A 22,029-nucleotide genomic window follows, 5' to 3' on the forward strand; every position below is an offset into this window, starting at 1 on the left:
AATTTATGTTATAGCACCTTGTCAAATCATTCCGACGAAAACAACAAAGATCCACATTCTTTGCAGAAGTTACTCCTAGTCATCTTTGGACACCTCTATTTGGGAAGTAACTTTTGCACATTCTTTTTTAATCCTGCTCGTCGAAATTGATATGCATAAATCATTTGGGCACCGAGATAGAATTAAGGTCAAGCTCATAAAAAGCCGGACATAATTAAGTATTGAACTCGATATCTATAAAAATCGAACTTAAAACGTTCCACTTGTAAATAAAAATATATACAGTTAGACCATAGTGTTGGCGGGGTAAAATGCCTCTTGGGAGCCCTTTGTTCTAAGGTTAGAGCCTTCCAACAAGAAGCTTCATGTACCGAGTTCAATACAAGTGCCCACAAATCCATTGAAAGACCGAATTTAAACAAACCAAACAAAGAGTAAAAGCAACATTGATGAATCTTTCCCTACTTTCTCCCTCGTGCTCACGTCTAGGTTTTGACATGGCCACAAGGGCACTAGCAACTACAAAAACGGACTAGGGTTCACCACTATATGCTTCAACGGGTGCGCCACGTCACCACCGCCGGCATGCTTCACAAACTCCGCTGGCGAGAGAAAGCTGCCATGGCAAACGCACAGTATCCTCACTTCCTCACCCTTCTTGTATCTGTAAAGAAACCCTTCTATTCTTTTCCCGTCAGGGCCATCTCCTGTCGTAGACACACACGGCATGTTCTCCAACACATTCCTCATGATTTCGTTGGCACCATTTTCTGGAACTGGGGGTTTATTACAGTTGATTTCCGTTTGGACGCCATTGAACTGGCCCGATCTTTGAGCGGTTATCATTCTTGGGGTGGCTAACAGTTCATCCTCTGTCTTTGGCGAAGATTGAGAATCGACATGGCTTCTTGCTTGGGTGTGCACTCCTGCATATGCATATTGAGATGTAAAATGTGAAAAAAAAAGGGAACAAGAGCTGTGACAAACCAGTCTAAAAATAGATTTTCAAGTGATCCTAGGTATCGGCAAGAAGAGGAAATTGGTAGACAAACATCAACCGAATCTATCATATTGATATGATATAAATACAAGATCATTTGTCTACAATGTTCTTCTTCTTCATATCACAAAATCAATGGCATATCATTTCTCGTGGACACTTTAAGAGACAAAGTTCTTACTAAAGGCCTTCAGTCTGGGAAAGGGATCCTCTCTAGATCCCTTCCTCTTAATCCACCAAGTTCAGGAACCAGGCCATTGAAATTTGATCCAACGGCTTAGTCCTTGTTTGTAGCCGTTGGATCAAATTTCAATGGCCAGGATCCCCGGAATTGGTGGATTAGGAGGAAGGGATCCAAAGAGGATCCCTTTCCTTCATTATGCACTTCAAAATCAATCATGTGAAAGTAAAGTGGATAAGGATATTTGGCGTTGGGGAAAGTAAAGCAACATGGAGGGGATCTAAGGGACCACCGTAGCTGCCCCTGTCGAATGTAAAAGGCACCTAAACAAAGTCAATCATGGGACACTCCTAATCTAGAATTTCACTCGAGACGATTTTCATAACTAGGTTTCGTATAAAACTTAGGCTTCGTAGTTTTGAAGTTAGACCAGCTACTGAATAGAACACTTTGATATGAAAATTATATTGGACCAAACTACACATAAACCCCTAATCGGACCAAGAACATGGCTAGCAGCACCATCAATCGGTTTGTTAAGGAAGGCAATTCCGAAGTACCTAATTGGATAGACATACCATTACACAAATTGGATAGACATTTAGTACCTAATTGGGAAGGGAAGGGGAGACCTAAAGCCATTTTTTCAAAAACTCGAAAAACATAAAACCGTAATCCTCCTAAGAATTCAAGAACCTACACAATCACTCACAAAATTTATAACATACACCAAACAACGGTAAAAAGAGTCCAATTTCCCGACTTTTGGATGATACAAAATTTCACACAGATCACATAGCAAACTAATTACAATGAAAAACACGTACAAGAATTGAAACCAATTGTAATTAAATTGAAACGATGCAGACTTGGGCGTAGCTAAGTTACCTAGAGCAGTACAAATTAGTTTAGAATAGAATATCGCTCAACTCGGAAAAAGAAGTTTTGAAATGAGAATACCTTGAGACGTGGCAGCAACTTGGTTCTCAGATTCAGAAACCCCAGTTGAGCCACTTCCTTGAGATGCCGCCGGTGGCGGCGGAACAGGACAATTGGGTATCCCCATAGCTCTAAACTCATCTACAACCTTCACAAACTGCTCCCTCCTATGAACCCCATTCGCCACCTCCCCCGTCTTCTCCTCCACGCCGCCGTTCTCTCGGCTCCGATCTCTCGGTACCTTCAAGTTCCTCAGCTGCTTCTCCGACCTCTTCCTCTTCGCCTCCATTCTCCTCAAGCTCTGCAGCTCCTTCCGCTTCCTCCACTCGTCCTCTGTCTCCGTTGGAAGCGAACAAGTCCTCATCAGAGGCACCGCCCGCGACGGCGCGGACACACGACACTTCGTTTCTTCTTCTCTTGCCGGGGTGAAACCGAAATCAGATATTGACGACGAGCGTTTCAGCGCCACCGTTTTGGCTCTGGCGGGGTCCACCCCGAACCGACCGTTCAGAGACAGCCCGAGGCTCAGCTCAATCTCCTCGGAATCCTCGCCGGTTGGCTCCCCGAAATTCCCCGGAAAATCGTTCCTGGCAACCATTTTCCCGTACAAATCGCCCGGAAAAGTACTCACTTGCATTGGGAACACCTGCTGGGTTGCTCTGTTCCCGCCTTCCTCTGTTTGCGCCATTGAAAAAAATAAAAATTGCAGAAACTCGCCGGAACCCAAATCAAATTAATCGAATTCAATCAAAGCTACCCAGATCAATTTTTTTTCACGATTTCAAAACCCAGAAGTATAATTTCACCAGAAAATTTTGAAAATCTGAGGAATTGTAGAACCGCCGGAAACCCAAATCGAATTGGTCAAATTCAGAGCTACCCGGATGAAATTTTTGCACTTTTCAGAACCGGGAAGTAGAAATTCAGCAGAAAAATTCAAAATCTGAGAAATTGGGTAAATTTTAATTTAATTTATCATATGGTTTACATCGAACGATGATTGCAGCCATGTTTCCACCGAACACTGCAACAAAACTCCCACATTTTCCCGCACTTTCTCGGCGCGAATTTTCCATGGAAACGGCGAGAAATTTCATCTCAGTTGCACCAGAGGACGAAGACCATGAAGCAGAAGAAGATCGGCACGCAATCAACGACCCCGCCAGAAGCAGTTCCTCAAGTTGATTGAAAACAAATTGACTGAACACAGAAAAAATTAAAAAGTAAAAATAAATCTCTTTTTAACGGAAGATAAAGAAATAGGGAATACCGAAAAAGCCCCTGAGAATCGCCGACTGCAGACACGTGGCGGACATGAAGAGCGCCGACAACCACGTGGCTTGCAGAAACGCAGATCTGAGTGACGCACCGAACATGCGACGCCTACTAGTTGGGTTTTACTAGATTAGGGTGCGAAGGGACACGTGTCGTGTCGGAGACGATGTGGCGTAGGTGGGCGCCACGTAGCGCGGAAATATCCCGGCGTTGTAGAGAGCCGCAATTCCCTCTATCCGATGCCTTAATATCTATGAATAAACGAGCTGGACTCCAGAGCTGGGAAAACGTACGCTCTGCGGGAGGGACACGTGGATGATGCCTGGGGAGTCGGGTCGGGGCCGTTTCGTTTCCTTGAAGGAATATTGTCGCCGCGAGTGTGGTCATCATTGCTATTCGCTTTATGCTAGTTAAAGTTCAACAAAACGTATTTCTTTGATAATTTGTTGGATTAGTATTAATTCGCTTGAATTCCCGTTTAAAATATTAGTATCAGTAGAAATATCAATACGTAAATTCGTAAAAATATTGACATATTTATCGAATATTGATATCAGATCAATATTTGTTGTTTTTTTTTATAGAATATGGAGATTTAGAATAAAATTGTAGGAATTGTCAAACATTGGTTTTGTATGAAATATAAGAGTTTCTTCAATATTTAATAAATGTGTCTAAAATATCGACAATATCTTTCGATTTTAGCATAAAACTTAAAGAGTTTCTTTGATATAAAGTGTAGTTTAGAGTTCACAGGCCATTTTCCTATCTTTCTTTTATTTTTGGGATGTTTTCTGAAAGTATCAACCAAATGAAAGAAATTCTAAACTTTGACTTCTTAATTAAGTAATAAATTATGCTAGAGCCAAAATTTTAAATTAAATTTATAAATAATATGTCATCAATGTGAAATAGATATTTTAATTAACACTTAATTAATAATCTAATCATATATAACCACATAATTTAATTTTAAAAATTTAATTCATCTAGCATTACATTTAACTAATTAATAAAAAAAATGTAATAATAAGGTGGAGTAAGACGGAAGAATCCATGGAGGAGGTGAGGAGGTGAGAGTGACACGCAAAAGGGCCTGTGACCTGGTCAGGTGTGGACCCCTCCAAGAGGGCCAAGAGGGCCAACTTGCACTCATTTTTATCCAGTAGGGGATGTTATGCAATCAGTGAAATGCCACATGTTAACATGCAGTCAGAGTGCATCGTGTCCGGAGAGAAATGGATGGAGACAGCGAAGCCAAGTTGAAGGTGCAGACAAGGTGTCCAAAGAGTACTTGTCCACTACGCGTGTCCTACGCACGCGTCATGTCAGACTAATTATTACACAAGGAATTATAAAATAGAAAATATCTGATGTTGATATAATTGAATATCAGAGTGTGCAACGAACGAAACTAACAAAATAATAGAAATATTATTAAACAAACCAGAATGTCGAAAGGGCTACAAAACCCTAAGAGACTACATTGTGACTGACTTGTTAAAACTAACTAATATAAGCACTATTATATATAGTGAAAACTAAAACAAACCCTAATCCTTAAAGGATATAGAAAACTAAAGCACAATCATAATCCTTAAAGGATATAGAAAATTCTAACATCCTAGTCCCACAAGAAAACCATAAAAAAAAATAAACTAATAACTAATTTTCCAACACTCCCTGTCAAACTCATGGTGGTACACGTCATGAGTTTGCCAACAAGTAGATGCAGATGCAAGACTCCAAATTTCAGTGCTAGTGTCAATGCCAATGCCAATGCCAATGTCAATGCCAATGCCAATACCGATGCCGATGCCGATACCGATGCCGATGCCGATGCCGATACCGATGCCGATGTCAACTTCCGAACAAACAAACAAAAAATCCAACCAAACTTTTTTTTTTCTCTTTGCCCGCATGGGCCTTAAATAAGCAACCAATTTTCTCTTGTTTCTTCCTTTTTTTTTTACTCCCCTTTTTTTCCTTTTTTTTTCGTTCCATTCTACTTTTTCCACTTTTTTTCTTTGCAGCAATACAAACTTGCGGATACTCTTGCAAGTTGCGGCGTTCAAAGGTGCAGAAGTAGAGTCATGGGACAAAAAACAAAAAACGAACGAACAATTTTTTTCTTCTTGCAAACAATCAATACCAACTAACAATCTGAACACAAATGACAACGGAAACAAGCAAACAGATACCAACCCGAAGCAGATTAAATCTCGAAGGATCAAACCTGGCTCTGATACCAAGTTGAATATTAGAGTGCGCAACGAACAAGACTAACAAAATAATAGAAATATTATTAAACAAACGAGAATGCCGAAATGGCTACAAAACCCTAAGAGACTAAATTGTGACTGACTTGTTAAAACTAACTAATACAAGCAGTATTATATATAGTGAAAACTAAAGCAAACCCTAATCCTTAAAGGATATAGAAAACTAAAGCACAATCCTAATCCTTAAAGGATATAGAAAATTCTAACATCCTTGTCCCACAAGAAAACCATAAACAAAAATAAACTAATAACTAATTTTCCAATAGATATATTGTTTTCTCCCTCGAGAAATGATGGAGAAAATTTTCTCAAAAACGGAATTCTTTATCGTCTCGTTTTATTTAGTTGGTACGAAATTAGCGTTACACTAGAAGTGTGTTTGTTTACCTTAATTAAGCCTTACTAGACTGAACTAATAGTTAGTCCAAGTCCATGTTTGTTAGCAACAAGGACTACGTTTAATGGTATTAACCGAGACTCGCGTCGACTAAAACTTTCGCTAGGGGTCTTAGCGAGAACCCTCAAGAGCGAGCAAACTGCTAGTCTCGTTCTCTCCCTTCTCTTTCGCACCTTCGCCCCTTTGCCCTTTTGTCTTCTTCTTCCTCGTCGCACCTTCGCCCTCTCGTCTTCTGCTCCCTTGTGGGTTTCCAGCCACGTACTCTACGTTCGCCACCAAAGGCTTACTCGAGTGGGCAAATAAACACTGCGTTCGCCGCCAAAGGCCCCCCTCACCGACCCATTCTCCAACCCCAACAACCTATTAATTAGGTTTGTGTTAATGGGGTTTGATGAATTTATGTCAATTTGGGTTAAATTTTGTTAATTTGGATAAATCTGTGAGATGTACAATTGCTTGTGTATGATTCTTAGAGTGATGCTCTATATGTAATTTAGAATCTTAGAATTGATTTAAATTTGAATGATGTAGGTAGATGTGAAGTAGGTTAATTTAATGGTTGAATTGGTGGCGGTGATGGGTGCAGGTAGGGGTGGACATGGTGGCAGATCTGGTTGGAGTTACATTGGGTTCAAAAGGAAGGAATGTGGTGCTGCAAAATAAGTATGGACCTCCAAGATTGTCAATGACGGTGAAACTCTCCTCAAATAGGTAATTGGTTCCACATTTGAATTAGCCAATTGCTGTTTTAGTATTTTAGAATCTTCGAATTGATTTAAATTTTAATACCGACATAAATTAAGTTGTCCTTGGTGGCATTAGTTTAACTTTAGTGTTAATAAATAACACTCAAAATATTATCTATCAAATTATCGTTCATTGCTCATGTGTTCTAGTTAGCATTTGTATTTGCAAGTCTGCATGAGCATCTCTTTATGGTTCCCCTTGTATTGCACACTGACTGCCCACAAAAGTTTGATCTTCCAGCTCCATTTGTATTGCACACTACGGGACCATAGACAATTGTTGCATTCTATTTATGATGATGCAATCTGTGCATTTGGAAGGCTTGGCTACATGTATAGGTGTGACAAATACAACATTTAACTAGACCTTGTATCTGTGGTAAATGCTCTTCTTCTGAATATATGCCAATCAGCGTTCTTGTGAGCCTAGAAGTTTCAGATGTCATATCCTCTCAAAGTAGCAAGCTTGGTTCTTTTTCTCATGGGATTACATATTCTGGACACCCCGTAGCATGTGCAATTGCAATCGAAGTACTCAAGATCTACATAAGTAGTTGAAGGGCATTGAAGAATATGTGAATGAACTCAAGTTTAAGCACAAGTAGTTGCAACTTGTATATGTATTGATAGCTGATGATGGTGAAAAAAATATGTAGATTTTCATGTAAAAGCATGTGAAATCCCATCCCTGGAATTTCACCATTTATTATGTATCTCATATTTTAAATTCGTATTTCACGCTTACGTTATCTTTATTAGTTAATTTTAATTCCGTTAATTTTAAGTTAGTAATTGATTATTTATCGAGTTGGAAGTTTCATAAGAAATCTTTATTTTTCGTTGACATTTCGAAGTTGCAACTAGTGTTTTTAAATAGATCTCGAACCCACGAACACATAGGCGAAAGCCGTTTGCAAGTTCGAATTATAACGGTATAGTTGCTGACGTTTAAAGTTGTGAAACTATAGATTATGGGAATTATTTTAAATTCCACTTGGGGGTAAAAGGCCAAACACTTTTGGGATTAAAGGGCCGGCTATTATAAGGGAATTGGGAAAAAAAAATTAGAAAGGAAAAAGGAAGAGAAGAAAAGAAGAAGGGGGATTTTCTTTTCTTCCATTCGGCTACTGTGCACCACAACACCATATCTTCAGCCGGTCCAAACAACCATCTTCCACCATATTTTCGGGTAATCTTCAACCATCCCACACCTGCCACATCTTCCACAACCTTCCATCTTCTATCTCCACCAAAAACAAAAATCAAGGGTTTTAAGGCCAAATTCAGGTAGAACTCCATAGGAGAACCCGAAGGGTTCTCGACGACGAATTGTCATTCCAGAGAGTATCACCATTAACCATCACCCTTAATCAACTTCCCCTGGACCCAGGAACAAGACCCAATTGGTGGTTGGGGCGTTGGAACACCAAGGAAGCCGAATTGAAGGACACCCACCTTAGGGTTTCGTTGAGTGTGAGCCAATTTGAGGGCCTTCTTGGCCAAATTGGACTCGGTCACAGGTATAAAGTTTACTCTACTTGTTGAAATCTTTATTTCTGTAAAATTTGAGAATTTTTTGAGAAAGTCAAATTTTCCGGTGTGTAACATTCGATTTATAAAAATATTGTTGGTTGAGTATTTTATTGATAAGCTCCGCCACTTGATTATTCTAGTGATTGATGGTCTTACCATTGAATTGACACCACTTTTAGTATGCTATGGTGGATAATGTTTAAGGACCTTAGGGACTTACAAGTTAAAATCTAGTGATTGGATATTATGGAATAAGTGACGTAAGATCATGGACCCTACCTTAGAATGACAGTTTGATTCCTCATTAAATGTTGTTGTGGGAAATATATAAGAGTTTTAAGTATGTGGATTATCGAAGGAAATCTAAATGCGATTTGTACCTTGTTAGGCGGTGATAGAACGTGATGCCTTGACTTTCGTGTTTGAGTGCGTTAGTGTGGATCTCAGGTGAGTGATTCTAATCTATGTGTTATGGTTATTGCTTTGAAATCTTATGTGCTAATAAACTGTGTATTTACACTATGGATTCTTAAAATAGTTCTGATGCTAAATAATTGTTGCTTTTAAGTTGTCGTCGATCTACTTATGAAACATTAGGTGACTAGGATATTTGAACTGTGATGGATTGTGTTTTGAGATATATATGTGATGGTTGATAAAAATGATGGATTGTGTTTTGGGATATATATGTGATGGATGATAAAAATGATGGATTGTGAAGGACCATTACCCTAGTGTTATGGGGTTAGGTGACACTAAGTCTGCACCACGTAGCAATGGTCCTGGATGGTCCTGCTTGGTTTATCTGCGTTAAGGGACTATACTATTTGTGGATCGCGCTTGGTTAATCCGCATTGGGCGATCCTTATAGCCTAGGTATGGCCATACACATTTAAAGGTGGTCATGCTTGGTTAATCTGCATTGGGTGATCACTTTCCAATAGTTATAGGAGTGACTCTGCTTAGTTAATCCACATTGGGGGGTCACTACCTATTTGATTATTTTCTTAGGAGTGACTCTGCTTGGTTAATCCGCATTGGGGGGTCACTACCTATTTGGTTATTTTCTTAAGGGTGACTCTGTTTGGTTAATCTGCATTGGGGGGTCACTACCTACTTGGTTACTTTCTTAGGGGTGGCTTTGCTTGGTTGATCCGTTTTGGGGGGCCACTTCCTATTTGGTTATTGTGTAGGCTTCGACCGAATAACGTCTCTCTAAATCTAGTTTTGAATATATCTGTGAATGTGGCTTTGAGAACTCTGAGTTTTTATTTAGAAATCTCGTTGATGTATGTGTGAGCCTTTCGGAGGTTGCAAGGTTTGGTAGCGATTTCTTATAAATGATTTATATTCAAGGTTTATAATTGTGAATGATGGTTGGTTTTATTATTAGTATCATATACTTGTATTATTTATCGCTCACACAAGCTTCGTAGCTTATCCGGGTTGTTGTTTGCCCGGTGCACCATTTTGATGGTGTAGGCACTGATCTTACAGGTAACAAGTCTGAGTAGCTTCGAGAGGTTCGTAGGTGGGATAGCGGTACAATTATCAGAGATTTGGAGTGCTAGGTTACCCTTATATCCTATCTTGTGCTTTATCTTTGGGACTTTCTTTTGAGCACCTCAATCTTTTTCTTAGTAAAGCAAAGATTATGCTTCTTTTTGGGATGTACATATTTGTAAATATTTTGTGGAGAACTTAGTCACCTTCATATTATTTTGGTTTATCAGTTAAAGTATTTTATTTCGTAAGTTATACCGTATTCAACGAACGTTATTTTCCTTGTCACGTGTCGATTCTCGACGTATGTTGGGATCGGGGCGTGATAAAGCAAAATCCTTTCCCTGTTTTGTTTGTGAGATGAATGATATTTTCAACAAGGCCAAATCGGAAAAATGATCCCTGTGGTCATAAGGTATTCGGAAGATAGCCCATGTGCTAAAAAAACTTGGATTTAAACCCCTGTGGTGTACTCCGTTAGCAAATTTAGTCCAAAAGTGATTTTTCCGTTAACTATCTGTTAATACATGGGAAAAATTGTACTTTGACGTGTGCACCTTTTTCTTCCTCATCTTTATACTGTCCAATGTATAAGAACAAGGTATGTAATTTGTACTTTCACAACACCATGTCCGAGAAGTATGGATAAGAAGAAGGTTTGTAATTTGTATTTATACAACACCATGTCTGATTCAAATTCAATAAGCATAAACTTGCCAGCACAAATGTCATGTCAGTTTGTCTCAAATTATCTTGTCAATTGTTGTATCGCAATCACAAACAGATTAAGAGGTCTTCGATTCCAACTCTGGTATCTACCATTACAAAAGTAGAACACAAAATCGAACCGAACGAAAATCATCATAACAGCTTTCGAATAAATTTCGATTTCTTCGAAACAAATCAAAGTTTCCTCTCAGAAATGTGATTTCCTTTCAATTCTCCACAACTTCATTATAAAATTAAACCAACAAGCACAAAGAAAATAGGCAAAACCAACATTGCATTCAATTTGAAGTGAAATTCAGCAACTTTACCTGGTCAAACGTCGTAGGAAAGTCGGTCGAGCAGTTCGGCATCACCGAAATCTCAGTGAAGAAACCAATAACCTCATTCATTATTCCCGGCATGTGACCACCGCCATCATCAACAGCTTCAGGTCATCTCCAACCGAGGGCTGGCCAGAGGGCTCGTTTTAGCCTTCTGGCCCTCCAAGATATTAATATTTTAATGAACAGTACATCACCATATTTGCCTCCATCTCCAACCGAGGGCCAAATGAGTATAGGGCTCGTTTTAGCCATGTCACAAAAAACTGTCTTCAACCAAGGGTCAAAGGACCATAGAGTCAAACATAATTTATTATTTAAATTTAATGTTGTTTCATGTTACTTAATTTAATTTAATGTTGTATAATGACTTAGGAAGTTATAGAAAAAAAAATAGAATTTAAAAAAAATATGAAACAAATTTTGTAAAATAGAAGTTATAGGAAAAAAAATATGAAACAAATTTTGTAAAATAGAAGTTATAGAAAAAAATAGAATTTAAAAATAGAAGTTATAGGAAAAAAATTTTGTAAAAAAAAAAAACTATAAAATAAAATAAAAAATAACGGCTAGCTGACATCAGCTAGCTGTTACATTTGAAAATTTGGTCTAGCATTCATGTCGGATATACATATTCCTATCGGTTATACTCGACAGGAATGCTTACATTTCTGGCCAACCCGGGGCTGGCTGTATTGAGCCAGCCTTTTGGCCCTTTCAAATTTCGTAGGGCCCACGAGCCTTCTGGCTTAGCCCTTGGTTGGAGACGGTTTTCAGACGTTTTTTGGCTCTTTGGCCATTTGGACCTTTCGGTTGGAGATGGCTTCACCTTTTTCTACAAGTTTGTTCTGAAGCTGCAGAGAGCCCGAAGCGAACTTGGAGATCTCAGTGACGGCTTTCTTGCTGTTCGTAGAAAGCAACGAGAGGCCAGTTTTGAAGCTTCATGCCGATCGCAATGATCGCTTTCTCAAAACTAGTTTTGTGAAAATTTAAATTAAAGAGAGAGTAAAGAGACGAGGAAGAGTGCACATGTCAAAGTACAATTTTACCCATGTATTAACAGATAGTTAACAGAAAAATCACTTTTGGACTAAATTTGATAATGGAGTGCACCACAAGGGTTTAAATTTGAGTTTTTTTAGCATAGGTCATTTATCTGATTTGGCCTTTCAATAAAGCATCTTTTATATCTTTAAAAAAATGTTTTTTAAACAAGAAAGTGGAAGTTTTCATATTAAATATAAAAAATAAAAATTTAGTCCTATCTAGTCCGGTACTACACCAAACGCTTAACAATTTGAGTACTGCTTAGTCCAAGCCAAGTCAATCCAGCTTAGTCCCTGAAATTAGTCCAGTTCGAGATAGTCCGGTGCAACAAATGCATAGAAGATAGAAAACTCATAAAGAGTCTCAATTTAAGAAAGTTTTCTTATCATTTCTCTTTTCACTATTTCTTATTAATTCTTTTGAAAAGATAAAAACACTCACTCTCTCTTTTTTTTATTTTTTTATTTTCTTCACTTTTCAATTCAATCACGTCGTTTTTATTTTAAAGTATTCAATTCAACGACTAAGCAAGATATTAAAGTAATCGTTGATGGACATACAATGCGAGTAGGCAGTGTAAACGGCCTCATCAAGAGACTCCAAATTCCAGTGAGAAAATGAGTTAAACAGGCAACACCTCACGCTTTCTATGTTTTTCTTACAATCACGAAGAACCCCATCAGCAAACACCCTAATAAAACTCTCACTCTTCTCCTTCCCCTTTTTGTCCACATGATAACTGTCCACATGGCCGGGGCCTCACGCCAATCTACGTTCCGTTTGAACAAATCACCCTTCAATGTGGCTCTTTCGGTAACAAATCCCGCCTTGAATGCCTACACATTTCCACTCTCTTCCAGCCCAAAGTTCATCCGCTTGTATTTCTTCCCAGCTTCATACGCCCCCAACTTCGACCGATCCCAAGCCGTCTTCTCAGTCAAAGCCGGTGGCTTTACCCTTCTCCACGACTTCAACGCTTCAGCCACGGCTGATGCTTCTGCCTCGGATACTATATACAGAGAGTTCTGCTTCCACACTGAGTCAGGACAGAATTTGAATATCACGTTCAGTCCAGGCAAAGCAAGCCCAGATGCCTACGCGTTTATCAATGGGATTGAAATTCTCTCCATGCCCCCATATCTTTTCTACACTTCACCCCAGAGCCCGGATGGGGTTGCTTATGTAGGCAGCGCAAAGACGATTCGCATCGAGAACAACACTGCTCAGGAGATGGTGTACCGAATCAATATCGGTGACGAAAGCCGGATCTATTCCTATCAGGATACTGGTATGCACCGCAATTGGGATGGTTCTGGAGACGAGTACAGCTACTTAGACGATTTAAGTAGGAAGTTTACCTAACCGGAGTAAATAAGGATGAACAGTCACCAAAGAGAAACATGTCTTTGAAATTCCACAAGATCCTACAAAAATACCTGAAACATGTCTGGGGCCATCAAAAAGTCGCCAAGTACTTGGCCAGGAATTTGAAAGACTCCTTTGCCAGACTAAAAATACAACAGAAAATGTAATTAATTGTTCTTAAAACAAATCGAGGAGAGACATGTACATGTAGAAAAAAGATTACAAAGCATACTTTTTGTGTTCTTTCAGTACATTAGCGACGGTCAGAAATAACTGCTTCTGATCAGAGATCCCAATATTCCACTCTTTCAAAAAACTTTCCACATTTTTGAATGAAGGGATGACATGTTCAGTGACCCTCCGATTGATAGCCAAATTAAGAGCACTCAAGTAGACTAAGAACCGGCTATATGGGTTCTCCAGTAGGTTGTACAGATTGAACAAACTGTAAACAAAATGCTTCATCTGGACTTTCAGACTTTGTAACATTGCGGATAACAGTGAATATGCACTAAAAAATACATGAATTTGTGTATGATGAGCATTGACAAAACCGTTCAGATGCCATTTAATTGTCGTTATTAATTGAATAAGTTGACACTAAGTCCATATCGTCTAGTATTGATAATAAGAACGTTTTAAAGAATATTAGCAATTTCAATTTCTACAAGGGTAAGCATCTATGTAATTGACCAAAAACGCATGCAGAATTTTGAAGTACTTAGGCTAGGGAGCTTCAAGCAAACAATCTTTCAAATTTTGTTAAAATTGAAGATAAAAATGAATTAGTCGTGAAGGAATATTATCCCCTCCAAATTAAGTTAAATATCTCGATCAATACATTAAGGATGCTTAATTTTCAAGTGTGCAGAAAGAATGAGTGGAGCACAAATATCTAGAGTGCAGATTTAAAGATCATGCTTAATTCATTGTGTAGTAGAGGTTCGACATCAACGACATGCTAAAAACTTAAGGGTCGTTTTCGGGTGGATGCTATATAATGGAAGAGATTGAATCTCTACATGTGGTTGATAGACCATCACTCCTATTCTTGTACTCCTGGGGTTGAGGTACTCGGTTAGGGAGTAGGATTCTCTCCCCTCTTATTCTCATCAAGCAGCAAGTATCACATCCATATTCAAAGAAGCACCCTCGGCATCGTCTTCTATCCGCAAAGTTTCATGCTCCACACATCACAGATTTCTCACTCCGATTTTACTTGCAGAATATTTAACCTCACTACTCCCGGCCAAAGCTACTTGTGTCGTTCATTGGGAATCAAACAAAATATTTAAGTCGGGTCTGTTATCCCATAGTCAAGAACACAAGTCTTAGTAAAAGTAAACACATCATGACAGGAAGATACATCCATCCAATGTGATAGAGGAAAAGGAATGGAAATTGCCCAAGTGATGCTTCAGCGCAAGTCTTTTCTATGCAAAGACTTTGAACAAACCCTGGCTGACTCTTCCTGTTTACCTTTCCTTGTTTGCGTTTGCACACCATTGTCACCCCTATTGTACGTCCACCATGTATGGACTTGTAAATAAGTTGTGCTATTTTCCATATTGCCAATTGGTTTTATGGTAGAACATTAACTTTTTTTAGGAGATTCGCCAACGATCTACATTCCGGTGAAAGATATCACCATAAAATGTGGCTATTCCGGCAGCATATTCGATCACTATGATAAATGAAATTGGAATGGAGATGCTTACTTAAACATTTTCTCCATTAGAAGCACACCAAGCAGTTGGTATCACATCCATATCCAAAGCACCACCTTCAATGTTGTCGTCCTCCGTCCGCCAAGTGCCATACACCACAACACTTGTATCATAGTAGCATGCAATTCTTCATTAGTTCATTTTCCTTCAATTCTTCCAGATGAAGTTGGGCTTTCCAGGACCACCTGTCCTGATGGAGAAGAAGGATTTCCTAGTTGATCTGTCATTTTTAACAAATCTTGAAACGATTCGTATTTTGTCCTCTTTTTGACACACGAGATTGAAACAGAAATCCCACCGGGCGTGCCAAAACTATGTTCGTGGCTAGAATTTCCGTCGGGGATGTTTCCTAGCCGACAAGCACACAGCTCTCCGAGAGGTTGGCGCCAGTTGATGGTTTCTGTCGGGCTTCTGCTTACTGGCGGGCTTGTCGGGCAAATCTTGTCGGGTAAGGCTTGTTGGGCAAGGCTGAAAGAGAAGGATAGGGTTAACTTTGAAAGGTGCCTTTGTAGGGCCTTAGGTATAGGCCTTGAGGCTCACAATCAAGATTAACTTTTAGGTATTCAGGCGTGCCACTGCCATCTTTAGCATGGCAGATGTAAAACAGATGTTGAGTTTTAATTGTATATATACCCGAGAGGTTGTTTTAGTTATGAAAGGTGCCTTTGTGGGGCCTTAGGTGTAGGCCTTGAGGCTTCCCATCAATAACTAACTCAGTACTCGAACATATAATGTCTATTTCATTGGTTGCAGAAGTGTTATGACTATTATACTTCTAATTACCCGAGCCCGAAGAGCCAAATGCATCCAAATAGGTGCCTTTGTAGGGCCTTAGGTATAAGCCTTGAGGCTTCCCATCATAATTACTTCTATACTCAAATGTTCTACGATAATCATAATATAACAGAAATAAAACTTAGGAAATCGGTCGATTACTTGCGCCCCAAGTAACTTCGGACTTCTTGTTATCAAAGACTGTCGTGGATGGGTTAAGTCCACATAAGGTTCTTTTTTATGCCTTGAGACCAAGGACTTTTGAATGATCAATCTTACATGCCCAAGGGTTTAGAACTTAGATCTGATTTAAGTTGTGACTACATATTCTAATCGGAATCAAGGACTGAGGAGTCTTTTAATCATCAACTTGCTGGAACTAACTTGGATACAAATGGAAGTATACAATATATTACTAGACTTATGAATGAAAAGACCAAAAAACAAAGAGGGTCGGGCAAGGTTTCACCTTGTCAGGCAAGACTGGTCGTCTTGCAACTTCCTATCATGTGATTTATGGAGGGGCTTGAGAGCTTTAGAAAGAGGGCTGGGGAGGTGAGTTTACATAAGGAAATCGATACTACAACAAGATTTATGCAAGGTAGCAAAACTTTTACAAAGGCTTTGGGTGAGGGTTGATCCCGAAAGGGATGAAGGTTTGGGCTGACTACAGCTTCGTTGAAAGCAAATCTGGCTTGAGCAGAGTTTGTGTTTGTATTTGTTTGTTTGTTTGAGTGTCCTCATCTCTGATTTCTCTTTCTTCTTTTATAGGCAGTTTGGCTTGGCCTCCTGTAGCTTTAATCTTGCCCGAATGCAGCTTGAAGGGCAATGACTCATCAACTTTTTACTTGTACTGCCACTGTAAAGTGCTTTTGGGCTGATTAGCTGGCTGGTCTACACCACTTGATCTCTAGGTAGGTGAACAAGTAGTGCAAATGATCTGCAGTCGGAAAAAAGCCCTTTTCTTCCTTCTGGGCTTTGGCTGGGCTTCGGGCCCCTTTCCTCCTAGTCCTCTTGCTGGGCTGACTCCCTTTTGAGCCCAAAGTTCAAGTTTTAACCCAAACAACCCTCCCATTGATAGCCAAATTAAGAGCACTCCAGTAGACTAAGAACCGGCTATATGGGTTCTCCAGTAGGTTGTACAGATTGAACAAACTGTAAACAAAATGCTTCATCTGGACTTTCAGACTTTGTAACAACATTGCGGATAACAGTGAATATGCACTCAAAGATCTGGAAGGAAACAAAAATACATGAATTTGTGTATGATGAGCATTGACAAAACCGTTCAGATGCCATTTAATTGTCGTTATTAATTGAATAAGTTGACACTACGTCCATATCGTCTAATATTGATAATAAGAACGTTTTAAAGAATATTAGCAATTTCAATTTCTACAAGGGTAAGCATCTATGTAATTCACCAAAAACGCATGCAGAATTTTGAAGTAATTAGGCTAGGGAGCTTCAAGCAAACAATCTTTCAAATTTTGTCAAAAATTGAAGATAAAAATGAATTAGTCGTGAAGGAATATTATCCCCTCCAAATTAAGTTAAATATCTTGATCAGTACATTAAGGATGCTTAATTTTCAAGTGTGCAGAAAGAATGAGTGAAGCACAAATATCTTAAGTGCAGATTTAAAGATCATGCTTAATTCAGCATGTAGTAGAGGTTCGACATCAACATGCTAAAAACTTAAAGGTCGTTTTCGGGTGGATGCTATATTAATGGAAGAGATTGAATCTCTACATGTGGTTGATTTTGATAGACCATCACTCCTATTCTTGTGCTCCTGGGGTTGAGGTACTCGGTTAGGAGCAAGATTCTCTCCCCTCCTATTCTCATCAAGCAGCAAGTATCACATCCATTTTCAAAGAAGCACCTTCGGCATCGTCTTCTATCCGCAAAGTTCAATGCTCCACACATCACAGATTTCTCACTCCGATTGTGCTTGCAGAATATTTAACCTCACTACTCCCGGCCAAAGCTACTTGTGTCGTTCATTGGGAATCAAACAAAATATTTAAGTCGGGTTTGTTATCCCATGGTCAAGAACACAAGTCTTAGTAAAAGTAAACACATCATGACAGGAAGATACATCCATCCAATGTGATAGAGGAAAAGGAATGGAAATTGCCCAAGTGATGCTTCAGCTCAAGTCTTTTCTATGCAAAGACTTTGAACAAACCCTGGCTGACTCTTATTGTTTACCTTTCCTTGTTTGTTTTTGCACACCATTGTCACCCCTATTGTATGTCCACCATGTATGGACTTGTAAATAAGTTGCGCTATTCTCCATATTGCCAATTGGTTTTATGGTAGAACATCAACTTTTTTTAGGAGATTCGCCAACGATCTACATTCCGGTGAAAGATATCACCATGTGGCTATTCCGGCAGCATATTCGATCACTATGATAAACGAAATTGGAATGGAGATACTAAAACAATTTCTCCTTTAGAAGCACACCAAGCAGTTGGTATCACATCCATATCCAAAGCACCACCTTCAATGTTGTCGTCCTCCGTCCGCCAAGTGCCATACACCACAACACATCATTCTAGCTCCGATTTTACTTACAGAGTAGAAGCTGCTCATAAAGCTGATGCTAATAACTTTGGTTAGCACAAAAGTCGTTCTTTTCTACATCAAAGGCCAACGCTGATCTGAAGAATTTTATGATGATGTGACAATAAACACACAAGCAAATAATAAGAGATTTTACTGTCTCTCCAGAAAGGTGGTATTATTTCTCCAACCACATCCTCTAATTGAATTGACAAGAACCACGTACTACGCCAAGAAGATACACATCGAGTGACTCATTCTTCACCGCACAAAGACATTGTGTAGACTTGTAGCTAAGCAAGATATTTAAAGTGATCATTCACAGACATACAATGCTAATAGCAGTGTAAACGGCCTCATCAAGAGACTCCAAATTCCAGTGAGAAAATGAGTTAAACAGGCAACACCTCACCCTTTCTATGTTTTTCTTACAATCATGAACAACCCTATCAGCAAACACCCTAATAAAACTCTCACTCCTCTTCTCCTTCCCCTTTTTTTCCACATGATAACCATGTGCATGGCCGTGGACTCGCCGCCAATCTACCGTCCGTCTGAACAAATCACCCTTCAATGTGGCTCTTCCGGTACCAAATTCAGCCAAGACTCCCGATATTGGGATGGAGATATTGACACATCTTTTTTTCCATTCGGAGCAGCTGGTAACAAATCCATATTCAAAGAAGCACCTTCTCCCTCTTCTTCCGGCCAAGTGCCTTACAGCACAGCAAGGCTTTCCCGCTTTGAATTTACCTACACATTTCCACTCTCTTCCGGCCCAAAGTTCATCCGCTTGTATTTCTACCCAGCATCATACGCCCCCAACTTCAACCGATCCCAAGCCCTCTTCTCAGTCAAAGCCGGTGGCTTTACCCTTCTCCACGACTTCAACGCTTCAGCCACGGCTGATGCTTCTGCCTCGGATACTATATACAGAGAGTTCTGCCTCCACACCGAGTCAGGACAGAATTTGAGTATCACATTCACTCCAAGCAAAGCAAGCCCAGATGCCTACGCGTTTATCAATGGGATTGAAATTATCTCCATGCCCCCATATCTTTACTACACTTCACCCCAGAGCCCAGTTGGGGTTGCTTATGTAGGCAGCAAAAACACGATTCGCATCGAGAACAACACTGCTCTGGAGATGGTGTACCGAATCAATATCGGTGACGAAAGGCGGATCTATTCCGATCAGGACACTGGTATGTACCGCAATTGGGATGGTTTGGGAGACGATTACAACTACTTAGACGATTTAAGTAGGAAGTTTAGTGTTTTACCACATAACAGTAGCGTTCAGCTTGACTTTTCTGGAATACCAGAGTACTCTGCTCCGAAAGAAGTTTACCAAACCGGCCGCTCAATGGGCATGAACAAGACCATAAACAAGAGCTACAATCTCACCTGGGAATTCCCTGTGGATTCAATGTTTGCTTACTTGGTTAGGCTTCATTTTTGTGAGTTTGATGCTTATGTTACGATGCCCCAAGACAGGCTATTTCATATCTACATCTCCAATCAATCCGTTGAGCAAATGGCAGATATAATCTTGTGGAGCGGTGGAAATGGAAAACCAGTGTACAGAGACTACGTTGTGTTCATGTCGGGGAACCCTGCAATCCCAAAGAAAGTCAATCTCTTTCTTGCACTGGAAGCAAGCAAGCAGGATTGGTTGACTAAATACAACGACGCAATCTTGAACGGACTCGAAATGTTCAAACTCAGTACAAATCAGAATCTCGCCAGACAAAGCCCCGACCCACCTCCTATAGCCCCAACAAACGGGACATCAAAACCAAGCACCAGGTCAAGAACTCCTTTGCTTGCCACGGTCATTGGTGTAGCTTCCGGCATACTTGGACTCTCTGTTCTTGGGTTCTTGGTTTTTAGGCGGTGGCAGAAAGTCAAGGGCACTGGCTCGGATGGGTCGTCATCTTTACCACCACATTTGTGTCGTTGCTTTTCACTGTCGGAGATAAAAGCCGCCACCCAAAACTTCAGCCAGGGTTTCATTGTTGGTGTTGGAGGCTTTGGTCACGTGTACAAAGGGCATATCGACGGCGGGGCCACTCCCGTTGCGATCAAACGGCTGAAACCCGAGTCAAAGCAGGGAGCCTGTGAGTTCAAGACGGAAATCGAACTGCTCTCGCAACTCAGACACCGCCATTTGGTGTCTCTCATTGGGTACTGTACCGATAAAAATGAGATGATTTTGGTGTACGATTACATGTCTCGTGGGACACTCGCTGATCATCTCTACCACAACGACAACCCACCTCTCTCCTGGGGACAACGGCTCCAAATTTGCATTGGCGCCGCACGAGGGTTGCGCTACCTTCACAGCGATGCGCAGGGCACTATCATCCACCGTGACGTGAAGAGCACAAACATTTTATTGGATGAGAAATGGGTGGCCAAGGTTTCGGATTTTGGATTGTCGAAAATGGGCACGACCACCATGTCCAAGACCCACATTAGCACGGCCGTGAAAGGCAGTTTCGGTTACCTAGACCCGGAATACTACCGACGTCAACAACTAACGGTGAAGTCCGATGTGTACTCATTCGGTGTAGTGTTGTGTGAAGTACTGTGCTCAAGACCAGCCGTGGTGCATGCAGTGGAGACAAGGCAAATGAACTTGGCTGAATGGGCCAAGAGCTGCCATCGCGACAGGGAACTTGATCAAATTATTGATCCGAACATGAAGGGTAAGATTGAAACCGAGTGTTTGAACAAGTTTGTGGAAATTGCTATGAGTTGCATCAATGATAATGGGATCGAGCGGCCGACAATGAATGATGTTGTGAGAGGGCTTGAGTTTGCATTGCAACTACACCAGAAGTGCGGTGAAAGGAACGACGAGTATGCCTTGGCTAGTGTGCCAGGTTGCGCTACGAATGAATCCGTTCAGTGCATATCCAGGAAGATCTTCTCAGAAATCAACAATTCGAATGGGAGATGATGAGCAACATTAGAGTAATCTGGCTAGAATTATATGTTGTGTTAGCAAGCCAGTAACCATTTCTTATCAATTGTGTTTGTACCGAAACGAATGCTGAATTACTTGCAGTGCCTCACATTGTGTTGTTCTGCTTCTGGAACAGCTAATAGCACTTTCTACCAACAAACTGCACTTATGGCTGCGCTACTGCTCAAGCGAATATATTGCATGTGATCCAATATCTTACTGGATGTAGTGTTGGGTTTCTACCTATGCGTTCCGAATTTAAAACTCTTCCTCCCCTTAATTGTTGTAATATTTTCAAATCCTCCATCTTCCCTTAATAATGATCATTTTTTTTTAATTTAAAAAAAAAAACTTTCCACATATTTGAACTAAGGGATGACATGTACAGTGACCCTCCCATTGATAGCCAAATTAAGAGCACTAAAGTAGACTAAGAATCGGCTATATGGGTTCTCCAGTAGGTTGTACAGATTGAACAAACTGTAAACAAAATTCTTCATCTGGACTTTCAGACTTTGTAACAACATTGCAGATAACAGTGAATACGCACTCAAAGATCTGGAAGGAAACAAAAATACATGAATTTGTGTATGATGAGCATTGACAAAACCGTTAGGATGGATAAAAACACTCATTCTCTTTTTATTTGAAGTATTCAATTCAACGACT

General features: G+C 40.0%; 2 protein-coding genes across 2 annotated transcripts; one reads left to right on the plus strand and one right to left on the minus strand.

Moving 5' to 3' along the window:
* Positions 1-233: 233 nt before the first annotated feature.
* Positions 234-3,320, minus strand: LOC103421519 (ninja-family protein AFP3-like). The gene is made up of 2 exons (XM_029097826.2): positions 2,142-3,320; positions 234-926 (listed from the first exon to the last, which is right to left on the minus strand). The coding sequence occupies exons 1-2, from the start codon at positions 2,806-2,808 to the stop codon at positions 520-522; spliced, it is 1,074 nt and encodes a 357-aa protein (XP_028953659.2). The 5' UTR covers positions 2,809-3,320; the 3' UTR covers positions 234-519.
* A 15,352-nt stretch (positions 3,321-18,672) lies between these two features.
* LOC103442845 (receptor-like protein kinase FERONIA) lies at positions 18,673-21,640 on the plus strand. The gene has a single exon (XM_070817358.1). The coding sequence runs from the start codon at positions 18,826-18,828 to the stop codon at positions 21,352-21,354; it is 2,529 nt and encodes an 842-aa protein (XP_070673459.1). The 5' UTR covers positions 18,673-18,825; the 3' UTR covers positions 21,355-21,640.
* The last annotated feature ends 389 nt before the right edge of the window (positions 21,641-22,029 follow it).

The sequence above is a fragment of the Malus domestica genome, chromosome 17, assembly GCF_042453785.1.
Source record: "Malus domestica chromosome 17, GDT2T_hap1".
In the NCBI taxonomy this organism is placed as follows: domain Eukaryota; kingdom Viridiplantae; phylum Streptophyta; class Magnoliopsida; order Rosales; family Rosaceae; genus Malus; species Malus domestica.

What these genes read in the sequence shown, in the direction of transcription:
- LOC103421519 (XM_029097826.2), bottom strand. Translation starts at nt 2,808, where the DNA reads ATGGCGCAAACAGAGGAAGGCGGGAACAGAGCAACCCAGCAGGTGTTC. An exon ending in AGTTGCTGCCACGTCTCAAG is followed by an intron (nt 927 to 2,141) that starts GTATTCTCATTT and finishes ATGCATATGCAG; the next exon opens with GAGTGCACACCCAAGCAAGA.
- LOC103442845 (XM_070817358.1), top strand. Translation starts at nt 18,826, where the DNA reads ATGAACAACCCTATCAGCAAACACCCTAATAAAACTCTCACTCCTCTT.